General features: G+C 44.0%; 1 protein-coding gene across 1 annotated transcript in view; it reads left to right on the top strand.

Annotated features, from left to right (window-relative positions):
• Nucleotides 1-254: 254 nt before the first annotated feature.
• METAP1 (methionyl aminopeptidase 1) overlaps nucleotides 255-13,058 on the top strand; it is a 61,650-nt gene continuing 48,846 nt past the window's right edge. The window contains exon 1 of the mRNA XM_089680579.1: nucleotides 255-457. Within this exon, the coding sequence (XP_089536705.1) occupies nucleotides 344-457 (114 nt within the window). The 5' untranslated portion in view covers nucleotides 255-343. The remainder of the gene's footprint in view (nucleotides 458-13,058) is intronic.

The following is a 13,058-nucleotide window of genomic DNA, read 5'->3' as shown; positions in this document are numbered from 1 at the left end:
TGGTCAGGATATGTCGCACTGAACACCGACACACACTAATTGCAATGTAATGCTCTTTAGGAACACTTCAGTACAGATATAGCTCACCAAACAGCCCCGCCTACTCTAGTACCACACACCTCCCTTTACCTGCCCCCTATATGGACAGCAGCTCCTCCCCCCGAAGCCGGCACCAATGGGCGGAGACTTCTTGCTCGCCTAGCACATTGTAGGGCCCACTCGTCCATGTTGTCATAGCACGTCACTCTCCATTTATCAGGCCGGTCACGACTCCGCCCAACACCTCCTCTACGCCCTCTCCTCGTCTCCTCCCCGCCGTCCTGTGGGCGCTACCGGGTGAAGCATGGCGGCGGTGGAGAGCAGAGTGTGTGAGACGGCGGACTGCACCAGCGAGGCCAAGCTGCAGTGTCCTACCTGCATCAAACTGGGCATCCAAGGCTCGTATTTTTGCTCGCAGGTATTTGTCCTAGGGCAGGCATTGGAGGCTGTGCAGCGCCTGGTGTATGGGATGTGGGCAGAGCGCTCCTGTGCGTGCACACTACATGCAGCTCCCCATGTGCTCAGCACAGGCTGACCTTATAGAGGAAGGAGCACATGGGAGGCATATTCTCAGAGCTGACAGTGGAGGCTCAGCCTCGCATTACTTCCTGCTGACAACTCCTGGGAATGTCATCTACTTCCTGTCTGCATGCTGTGTCAGTGCCCTGTGCCCAGCCCTCACTGGCAGGATTTCTACCTAGAACTGAGCAAGCACCACTCTTCCCATTTCCAGGCAGTGAGGATCTCCTTTCTAAAAGAGCCGACTAGTCCAGTTACGAGTCCATTCATACAGGCATGTGTGTATTTTCTGCATGATCGCAGGTTCTTGCTGGCAGAAGATCATTTAGAACAGAGCTAGGCAACCTTGTGCTGCCCATACATGGGTCAAAATTTGACCAATTTGTTGAAGAATAACCGGCCAATTTTTTGTTCTGTTAGTAGGTCAATGGCACCGGCTGACTTCCACTGTTCCTCCCCTTTTCGGTGATCAGGCATGTTGTTAAATTTGTGAAAAATGACCGATTTTTGACTCAATGATGGTCAAATCGTAGGATCGTTTTTCTGAAAAGAATATGTGCTTGAGCCCTGACCTGGAAGGAACAGAAGTTTTGCCTGTTATATGGGGTGAACTCTATGACTTGGTCGGCCGATTTTCGAAATCATTGATGGCACCATCGGATTACCGTGCGAACGACTGTTTCAATTTTCGGCCGAAAAATCTTTTGGAATTTGACCCATGTATGGCCTGCATTAGAGCTGATTCACACATGCATAGTGCAGGTTGAAGCTCAGGTTTCACAGCTAAATGATACAGTAGTTGTTCATATCAGGTTCAGGACAGGTTAGGAGCTGATTCACACATGTGCGGTTTGAAGCTCAGGTTTCACAGCTAAATGGTACAGTAGTTGTTCAGCGGTTCATGTCATGTTTACATCAGGACCAGGACAGGTTAGGAGCTGATTCACACGTGTGGTGCTGATTGAAACTCAGGTTTCACAGCTAAATGATACAGTAGTTGTTCAGCGGTTCATGTCAGGTTTACATCAGGTCCAGGACAGGTTAGGAGCTGATTCACACATGTGCGGTGCAGATTGAAGCTCAGGTTTCACAGCTAAATGATACAGTAGTTGTTCAGTGGTTCATGTCAGGTTTACATCAGGATCAGCTCAGGATATTTTCCTGTTCGCACATATGCGATTTAGAAATGGTTCCCATAGAAGTCAATAGCCTATAATCCGCACCTGAACTGGACCGCACTGCTCAGAAATTGGACATGACTCTTTTATAACTGCACTGAATTGGTACCAGCCGTGCACCGGACATATGTGAACAGGAACCATTGGAAGCAATGGTATTTCACATGTTGTGGTTTGGATGTGGTTCAAACTGCATCCAATCCGCATATGAGTGAACAGGCAATTAAAGTGTTACACAACAGTAAAATCTGTCTGTATATGCAGTAAAGCATGCTTGGTATACTCCCTGTGGAACCTCTGCATTGTGTAAAAATGCTGTTTGATCCTGTCTTCTCTGATCCTCCCCTTTTCCAGTGCCCCGCATCCTATTTCCTGATAAGACTTATAGTGTGGAGTCACTCTGCACATGCTCAGTATAGTGTGTATTGCTAGAGAGGTTTTTGGGAGAGTGCATGTGATCAGCACTGTTCAGACAGAGGTAAAGGGTTCTGCATCCTCGTAGAGCAAAATTAAAATTCCTCCTATAAACTTTAACCAGTGCTCGGCTGGATACTGATAAAAAGTCACAATACTGCTGATGAGAAAAATTATTTAGCAGTTTACATTTAGTGAAATAATTGCATTTCTGTGTACTGTGGGAGACCAGATATAGTGAATGCAGGGTCCTGGGTTTAGTAACAATTGAAGCTTTGATAAAACAAATCAGGAAGCTGATTGGTTTCTATGCAGAGCTGCACAAGATTTTAACTAGTGCCGGTCTGGACACTGATAGAAGTCACAACACTGATCTAACTGCTGATTAGAAAAGGTATTTAGCAGTTTATATTTACTAAAATAATTGCACTTTCATGTTCTGTGGGAGAACAGATATAGTGAATGCAGGGTCCTGGGTTTAGTAACCCTTTAAAGAGGTGGAGATCTACCTGAACAGCATGAGAGAAGTCAAAGATCACTGGGCACAGTGTTACCTCCTCATGCCTGACCTCTAATTGCCGTACTACCTCGTCACAATCGCATGCATTGCACAACAGTCATGGGTTTAAATCAGGTGGTGGGGAGACAACGTGTTGTCTCATCACCTGTCAGGCATGCTCATTCATAAACACACTGCACGTGTGAATGAGCACTTCCTTGCATTTGGCAGTGGCACCCTTAGGGCTCGTTCACATGTAAAGTTGAGGGGGTGGTAAAACCCTGCAGTTGGGTCACTTAGCAGATGTAGCACCCTCCTAGTTAGGTGCTAGTATAGGTGTTCGTAGGTAAATTTAGTTGTTTTTTTGGGCTCCTGTACTCGAGTTTTGGTGCTCCTTCAGAAAGTGCACCAAACTCGCAGGATATAATAGAAGGCTATGGCTGAGCGCAGGAAAGCTGCAGGTACACTATACTGCCCTGCACCACACCTGCAGCGTGGGTAAACCGCAGCACATCAGTGTGAAAACAGCCCTAATTTATTATGCCCAGTGTATTGCTTCGCACTGGCCTGAAGATCTCTTCTTTCCTGCTGCTCGCACCTCTCTGGAGACTGCGAGCTGGGATAAGGGGTGGAGTGCAGTTGCGATCACTCCGCATGGGACAGGAGCCAGCACTACAGTGGAGGCATCGGCTTATACATCTCTTGCTCCCTACTACAGCTCCAACTTTACAAGCAGTCCCTCTGCTTTGCACTCAGATGCTCTGGGATGGCGGGTCAGCAAGTCAGCTTCCTGGGATCTACTTTTAACCATTTGCCGCCCACCCTATGGCCGAATGGCAGGTGGCAAATGTCATCAGCGTTCCAGGTGGACGCCATATGGCGTCGTCCTGCACATGCACAGATTGCGCTCCTGCAGAGCGGCGTGATCTGTCACCGGCCGTGTACCTCCGACACGGCCAATGACAGATCTGAGTATCTGCCCCGTTGCCGGTACCATGTGACCTGCTGTGACCAATCACAGCAGGTCACATGACAGTTGTATACAATGGATGGCTTCATTCGTGCCATCAATTGTATACTAGTGTCTAGCTGTGAATGGTCACAGCTAATCACATGCACATGTCATGTGATTAGCTGTGGCCAAATCACAGCTAAGCACAAAAAAAAAACCCTGAATGAATCGATGTCATTCAGGTGAATGCTTGCTTATAGCAAAGTAATTCTTTGATGTAAGCAAATTGTGTAAAAAAAAAAAAAAAAAAAATAAAAAATAAAAATACTGATCACTTCCCCAAAGTAGTACAATGTAACTATGGTAAGTGAGCAGTAATAGCTGGGCTTTTCTTGGCACGGTCCTTAACAAGGTCCTGGGAGTTTTCCAGTCAGGCTTCATAAGGTACGTAAATGGCCTTCACCTATAGCAAGGGCAATTTTTTTTTTTTTTTTTTGTATCTACAGATGCCCCTCATCTGTATAAGCACTTTCTTTGTAAAGGTGAACACGATCAGATAAGTAAAACTGCTCTTCCGGCTCCCTGGACAGAAACAAGCAGTCAACCCTTGCAGAATGCATGCAGAAAAACTCACATCTCTGCACATGGTGTGGATGAGGCCCTAAAGTGGAACTAAATTAATCGATTTAACTGTTTCCCAAAGTTACATTCAAGGCATGCTGTGAATGATAGCTGTCACAGGTGCTCGTGCTCTCATCTGAACTGTAAGACCATCATATGGCTGGTGTCGTAACTGATGTGCAGCACCATGACAACTGCAGATTAGAAGCTAAGATGGCGGCTTCCTTGGCTGTAAGGATAGGAGGGTTTCATTTGGCTTTAAACACATACCAGCCCATGTCCTTCAGCTCTGTTTTCCACGCAGCCAGTGCTGCGCAAGGCTACTCGTCTATGCCATCATCTTGGCTGCAGGAGCCGGCTGTCACTTCCCGATGACTCACTGCAGGCCCCCATACTGTGCATGCACAACAAAGCGGACTGCAGTGATACTGGTCCTGTAGCTTCCCGGGTTGTGGAATGTTATCCCAAGAGACTGCAGGCCAAGGCAACCTCATTCTCAGTAGGCATGAAATGGGAAAAGGTACCATCATAAAAAAAAAAACTGTCTTTCGACACAAAAATAAATTAGCGCAATTTTATTACAGGCCGGCTGGAGGAAGATTATGGATGGAACTTTTATTTTCAGGTGAAGCGCTGCTATAAAGTGCACCTTTCACCCATTGCATCTATTTATTATATTCAGTTATAAACTGCTAAAGAAGAATTCCAGTATATTTTATACCTGGTTACATTGGTCCACCTTGGACCAAAGTAACTATGCACATACCATACCTAGTTGATCCCCCAGGAAGCTGGAAATAATTGAAACAGACTGCTATTCCAGTTATCTCCACTAGCTACCAGTTCCCATGCCGTGTGGCTGCCCTGATGCATTGTGAAAACAGGAGGTTCCCCGCTCGGCATGGGTGCCATTTAGAGATAACTTTGCATTTTCTCAATGAATGCTAAAGCATTCTGAGTGGACAAGGTGGAGAAGCGGGTGGTTACGTCATGATCTCTACCTCACCCAATCAGAGAATGTTTTATTCACTGAGAAAATGCAAAATGTTCTCTAAATAGCATCCATGCCAAGTCTTGGGTTGTGTAAGCAGTTGGCACCCCCCTTGGCACAGGAACCTGAAAGTAATGGAGATCTCTGGAGTAGTGATGTCTGCTTCAGTGATTTGCAATTTCCAGGGGGGGGGGGGGGGGGGACCTCCAGATATATAATATATACAGTACATAGCTACATTGGTTCAGGCTGGATCCATGTAACGATGTGGAAAATATACCTGGAATTCATGATTCACCTTTGCAAAATGAAATCCCTTTTTATATCTATGCCCCTTCTGCTTTTCCCCAAGGACTGGTGACCTAGCCAGCGCCTTTCAGGGAGATGTCAGAGTTGAGGACCAAGATCTCACAAAAATTGTTAAAGCAGGACTAACATCCCTAACCTTTAGTCTAGGTTCACAGCTGTGCGGGTGATTGCCGGTGCGGGACCGCACCTGTTTCCGCAGCTGTAACCATACGCACAGAAAAACACGCTGCCGCTCAGGAGATGCGCAAGGGTGCCATTAACCACTTGCCCTACAGAGGATTTACCCCCCTTCCTGACCAGGCTGTTTTTTTAGATCGGGCGCTGCGTTTCTTTAACTGACAATTGTACGGTCATGCAACGTTGCACCCAAGTGAAATTTGTCATTTTTTCCCACAAATAGTGCTTTCCTTCAGTTGTATTTGCTTGCTTCTGCATTTTTTATTTTTTGCACTATAAACAAAAAGAATGAGCATTTTGAAAAAAAAACAAACAATATTTTAGACTTTTTGGTATAAAACATATCCAGTAAAAAAATTTTAAAAAGTTAATTTAGGCCAAAATGTATTCTGCTACATGGCTTTGCTAAAAAAAAAAAAAAAAAAATACCCCAATGCATGTAAATTAATTGGTTTACGTAAAAGTTATAGCGTCTACAAATGGCGGTATATATACTGGAATTTTTATGTACTAGTAATGGCGATTAGCGACTTATAGCGGGACTGCTGCAGGCATTCTGACACTGGGGGGATCTGACTAACTGCCACTGACATCCCCAGTGATACTAATACAGTGATCAGTGCTAATAAAAAAAACACTGACACTGTACTAATGACACTGGGCAGGAAGGGGTTAACATCTGGGGCGATCAAAGAGTTAACTGTGTGCTGACAAGGAAGAGATCTGTGTTGTTTACACACAGACCTCTCCCCTTTCACTGTTCCTCGGCGATCGCCGGGTGCCAGCGGGGAATCTCTGGCCGGGACCCGGTGATTGACAGCTGTAGCGTGCCCCCTACCCGTAAATGCAAAATTGTGTGTATGTATATATGTGTGTGTGTATATATATATATATATATATATATATATATATATATATTATGATATGATTTTGTGCAGGCCTGCCACCCTGTACCAGCACGTCTACTATAGGGTGGTTGGGATGCGGTTCATTTTAATGACCCCCCCCCCCTCCCATGCACTGGAAACCGCAGCACAGCTTCACGTGCTGGGAACCAAACTGCACTTAACTGTTTCCATATGGGCAAAGTTTTAAAAAATGTTGCAGGGACCTTTTATCCTGCGTTATCAGGAGACACAACAGCCAATTCAAATGAATAGGCTGCTGTTCCCCTGCAAAACTTGGCTTGCAAAGCCACACAAGTGTGAACCTAGCCTTACAGCTGAGGCAGTACCACCTTAGCCTCTCTAAAAATCTGCAGTTGTCATGCTGCTCCACATGTGATCAGCTGTGACCCCAGCCATTTGAGGGCTTGAGAGTTCAGTTGGAAGCACACTGGAAACTGATAGTGCAGCCCATACATTGATCATTTTATTTCTCTCAACCAGCAGGTTAAATGGGGGAAAAAAGTGCCAACTTCTCCCATCCACACATTTGAGGTGTGGGAGGGAATCGCTCCCACTGAGTTATTGTATTCTGACAGTGGAGAGCCTTCCCTGCTGGTAAAACACTATGTTGCGTGTTGCCAGATATAGCTGGTGGCACCGATCGTTCAGTAAAAACCCAACAGGCCGGTTGATCAATGTTTAAAACCAGCCTATCCATACATGGACCATACTCTTAGATTGTAAGCTCCGAGGAGCAGGGCTCTCCTTAACCCTCTTGTATTGAACTGTATTGTTGCTGTATTGTCTTCCATTATATTGTAAAGCGCTGAACAAACTGTTGGTGCTATATAAACCCTGTATAATAATAATATTCGGCCAGTCCCTTCTGAATAGGCCAAATTTAGATCCATGTATGGCTGACTTTATCAAGGGAGGCATATTTAAAATGTAGCTGTTTTGGCAAACAAATTGTTGGGTTTGTTCTCCTTTTATTAGACTGTTTCTTGTGCATACATTGAGTAGCAATCACAAGAACGTACCAGATGTCAGATGCATGCATGAGATCTGATGCAGATGTCATCAGTAGGCCAGCTAAGAAAATACCATAGAAGTAGAAGCTGGCCCTCAGTGATTTAAGAATTTTAAAATGGCAGCACAGTCTAGTAGAGAGAACAAAACTATGGGAACTCGAAAAGGCTAAAAGTAGGAGGCATTTAACTATGTTGCTATATTTCCATCAGAAAATGAGTGCTACTGCTAAATAACAAGTTGGGGGAGCAGGTCCACTTTAATGTTCCTCCTGAGTGATGTATAGCTAAAGACAAAACTGCTTTTTTTGGGCTAGAGTAGGGGTCCCTTTTCATCTGTTAAGTATACAATTAAAAGCATTTTGTTTACAACATAAAAGGTACATTTTATGTCGATCGATTTCACATGCTCAAGCGCAGTACAACTTTTCATGTGGTTCCAATCAGCTCCACTACTCCAAAAAACATTTGTTGGCACTACAAAATTCTGACGTGCCGGTTGGGTTTTTTGGCATAAATTTTTGCATTCCGAGAATTGAAACGAGTCCACTAACATTTAGAAAGTCAAACGATTGAACGTTTCAAATTCGATCTATTTTCTACCTATTTATGGCCAGCTTTAGTTATATATGAGACTACAAAACCATTCCCTCTGTTATGTAGATAGAAGGGTGGGGTCTCTTGATACTATTGTTTTTGTTGTCTTGGTACAGTGTGATGATTGAATGTCATCATCTTAGGACAGAAGTGTTACTGGTGGTGACCAGGTGAAAATAAGGCCTCATTTACAAAGCCATCCAGGCCTGTACAATGGTGGAGGTGGTTATACTCAATTGTTTGTGAGAAAGTGTTGTACTACTTACCATAGAGACAAGTCCAGGGACCACAGATTACAACTAAACAAGTTAAGCTTGTTTGTAAACTTTTTTTTTTTTTTATTAATTACATGACTGCCTTCCTAGAAACTGTTGTAATGTACATTTCCTATATCTATTAAGCAGTAAGGCAAACTCTGTGCTGCAACTCTACATAACATTGCTAGCAAAAAGTTTTAAAGATTTAGAAGCCCACCATTTTCCAGTTTTTATAGTAATTTAAAGGCCAAGTTCTCCTTTACAGGAAAAGTGCATATATTTTTTCTTGTAGGATACTGTAAAGGATTGCACCCACGATCAGCAGATCACAGATGCAATGTGGGCTCCTGCAGACATGTCCTCCATTTAGACTGTACCTCTATATGAGCTTTCTGTTTGTAAGACAGAGGACGTGTCGGTGGACTACACTATGAGAGTGTTCATCAGACCATTAAAATTACTGGTCCATTTGTTGCGGTGGCAGATGGTACTTGTAAATAACCCCCACCCTATGTCACAGGGAGGAGTGGAACTGGGGAGAGAGGGGGCAGGAGCTGGAACATGTTATATGTTCCACCCTAAATACATGTCCAGTGAATACCTGTGAAAATGTGTTTTGGTTAGCATAAACCAAGATGTTGCTGAGTACAGTTTCCCTCACCATGAAAAAGCACAAACTTAACAATAACCTCTGTTATTTGCTAGTTGGTTAGGGTTTTATCCTGCATAAAACATAATTAGGCCCAAAACATACCAGCAACCTATGTCAGAATTATATTAGAAGGAAAGAACAAGATGGTAGACTTTAAATCTTGAAATGGCCAGCACATTCTCCTGACGTAAAGTGACATTAAAGACCAATTTTTTTTTTTCTTAATCATGTCATACCTGTATGACATGCACAGAACAGCCCCTATCCTCCTTTTCTCAGGTCCCCCGCTGGTGCCTCTGGCCCCTGCCTGGTGCCCTCACAGGCTGCAGCTTGCTGTGGAGGCACCCAAGCAGGCTTGCTCCTGAGCTGCTGCACTGCGTGTCCAAGCACACACACAGCCGTGGCTCTGCCCCGACCCCAATCTCTCTTCATTGGCTTTGATTGAGGAGAGAAAGTTCCCAGAGAGCCGAGGCTTTCGTGCACCTCACTGGATCGCGATGTGGCTCAGGTAAATATTAGGGAGGGCTGCTGCATACAGAAGGTTTTTTACCTTCATGGATAGAATACATGAAGGTAAAAAACCTTGACTTTACAACCACTTTAAACATGTCTTGCTTATTTGCTCTGTACAATGGTTTTGTGCTCTCATGCCTAGTGTAGTCAGTTTTTAATAGGAAAGCAGAGGGACTGGCAGGGACTCCGGAGATTTCACTTAAAGGAAGCAATACAAACAGGATGCTTTTTCATGAAAGTACATGGTACAGCAGGCACATATTAGGAATAGGAAATATTGGGTTTCCATATTCTTTAAGCCTTTAAAGTGGTTGTAAAGTCTGAAGGTTTCCTACCTTCATGCATTATATGCATGAAGGTAAAAAATCGTCCGTGTACAGCAGTGCCCCCAGCCCCCTCAATACTTACCTGAGCCTCCTCGTGATCCAACAATGTGAATGACAGCCTCGGCTGTCCCGGGTCTCTGCCTTCTGATTGGCTGAGACAGCAAGTGGGAGCCATTGGCTCCCGCTGCTGTCAATCACAGCCAGTCAGAAAATGAGGGGGGGCGGGGTCAAGCCGCGGCTCCGTGTGTGAATGGATACATGGAGCAGCGGGTGACCCCATAGCAAGTTGCTTGCTGTGGGGGCACCCGACAGCCAGGAGAGCCTGTGGGGGACCTGAGAAGAGGAGGATCCAGGCTGCTCTGTGCAAAACCACTGCACACAGTAGGTAATAGACATGTTTGTTATTTTACAAAAATATTAATCTTTGGAGTCACTTTAAAGCCACTTTAACCACTTGCCTACCAAGAACTTATACCCGCTTCCTGCCCAGGCCAATTTTTAGCTTTCAGCGCTGTCACACTTTGTATGACAATTGTGTGGTCATACAACATTGCACCCATATGACATTTTTACCATTTTTTTCCACACAAATAGAGCTTTCTTTTGGTGGTATTTACTCCTCGCTGGGTGTTATTTTTTGCACTATAAACAAAAAAAAACCAGCAAAAAATTTGCAAAATTTTATAACCGATACAAAGAAAAACGTTTCAAACAGGTAATTCTTCTCCTTCACTGATGTGTGTTGATGAGGCAGCACTGATGGGCATGGATAGGCGGCACAGGTGGGTGACACTGCTGGGCACTGATCATCAGTGCCCTGATGACCAGTGCCAATTCCTTCGCTGACAATCACCGGTTCTCGGCAGTACTTTCCTCAGCTGTGACAGCATGAGGAAAGTGCAGCCGATAACCGGCAACTGTATTTACCCGGTGATCGCTGTCATTGGACACAGCTGATCACATGGTAAAAAGCCTCCGTGATTGGCAGTTTACCGTACCACGTGATCAGCTTCCCCCCCCCCCGTACCGCATGAGTTAACTGCTTGTTTTTGTCTAGGAGTGAGGAAAACAGATATACTTGCTTAATTTGCCAATCCTCTGAGCGCAAGACCAGTCCCTGCACCCAACTCCCCAGTCTAGCTATTAATACTCTCAGGTATGATCCTCCTTGCCATGAGTTTAATTAACATTCCAGGTGAGAAGTGGTAATGTGCACAATCTAGGTCTTGGACCCCACTGCATCTCTCCTAGCAATTGGAAGCAGTTCAACTTGGTTCCCGAACATGTGAATACCATGACGTGGTGATCATATGAGTTTACAAATAAACCTGCTGGCTCATGTTTTCACAGTGCCTCACAAAAAAGAAGACACTATGACAGCTGAAGCTGTCAGGCTGCAGCTGTTAAAGGGTAAAACTTTGATGGTAAAAATACGGCTTATATTTTTGTCCATTTGTGTACGGTGCCTTGAAAAAATACCCCTTGAAATTTTATACATTTTTGTCATGTTACAGCCAAAAACATAAATGTATTTTATTGAGATTTTATGTGATAGACCAACACAAAGTGGCACATAAGTGGAAGGAAAATGATAAATGATTTTCAAATTTTTTTTACAAATATCTGAAAAGTGTGGCATGTATTTGTATTTAGCCCCTTTTACTCTGATACCCCTAACAAAAATTTATAGGAACCAATTCCCCTCAGAAGTCACCTATTTAGTAAATAGTCCACCTGTGTGTAATTTAATCTCCGTACAAATACAGCTGTTCTGCGAAGCCCTTAGAGGTTTGTTAGAGAACATTCGTGAACAAGCAGCAACATGAAGGCCATTGAACACACCAGACAGGTCAGGGATAAAGTTGTTAAGTTTAAAGCAGGGTTAGGTTATAAAAAAAAAAATATCCCAAGCTTTGAACACCTCACAGAGCACTGTTCAATCCATCTTCCGAAAATGGAAAGAGTATGGCACAACTGCAAAACCTACCAAGACATGGCTGTCAACCTAAACTGACAGGCCAGGCAAGGAGAGCATTAATCAGAGAAGCAGCCAAGAGGCCCATGGTAACTCTGGAGGAGCTACAGAGATCCACAGCTCAGGAATCTGTCCACAGGACATCTATTAGTCATGCACTCCACAAATCTGACCTTTATGGAAGAGTGGCAGTAAGAAAGCCATTGTTGAAAGAAAGCCATATAAAGTCCTGTTTGCATTTTGTGAGAAGCCATGTGGGGACACAGTAAACATGTGGAAGAAGGTGTTCTGGTCAGATGAGACCAAAATTTAACTGTTTGGCCTAAAAGTAGAATACTAAGTGTGGTGGAAAACTAACACTGCCCTTAACCCTGAACACACCAGCCCCACTGTGAAACATGGGGGTGGCCGCATCATGTTGTGGGGATGCTTTTTTTCAGTAGGGACAAGGAAGCTTGTCAAAGTTGATAGGGAAAATGGATGAAGGTTAGCGTCTGCAAAAGACTTGAGACTTGGATGGAGTTTCACCTTCCAGCAGGACAATGACCCTAAACATACAGCCAGAACTACAATAGAATGGTTTAGATCAAAGCATATTCATGTATTAGAATGGCCCAGACCTAAATCCAATTGAGAATCTGTGGCAGGACTTGAAAATTGCTGTTCAGACACTCTCCATTCAATCTGACAGAGCTTGAGCTATTTTGCCAAGAAGAATGGGCAAAAATGTCACTCAATGTGTAAAGCTGGTAGAGACATCCCCAAAAATACTTGCAGCTGTAATTGCAGTGAAAGGTGGTTCTACAAATTATGGACTCGGGGACTGAATACAAATGCATGCCACACTTTCCAGATATTTTGAAAACTATTTTATCATTTTCCTTCTACTTTACAATTATGTGCCACTTTGTGTTGGTCTATCACATAAACTTCTAACAAAATACACTTAAGTTTTTGGTTGTAACATGACAAAATGTTGAAAATTTCAAGGGGTAAGAATACTTTTTCAAGACACTGTATATACAGCAGCACTGGCTTTGGCTTTTACTATGTCTATGGTAAAAAAGCACATTTTACCATGCGGACAGTGTCAGGTCTGACCAGCGGTGCTTTGCAATACCTTT

This window comes from Staurois parvus, unplaced genomic scaffold, assembly GCF_062004578.1.
Source record: "Staurois parvus isolate SC_StPar_1 unplaced genomic scaffold, SC_StPar_1.0 ptg000244l, whole genome shotgun sequence".
Lineage (NCBI taxonomy): Eukaryota > Metazoa > Chordata > Amphibia > Anura > Ranidae > Staurois > Staurois parvus.
Note: the sequence above shows the minus strand (reverse complement) of the source record. Positions and strands in the feature narration are given on the sequence as shown.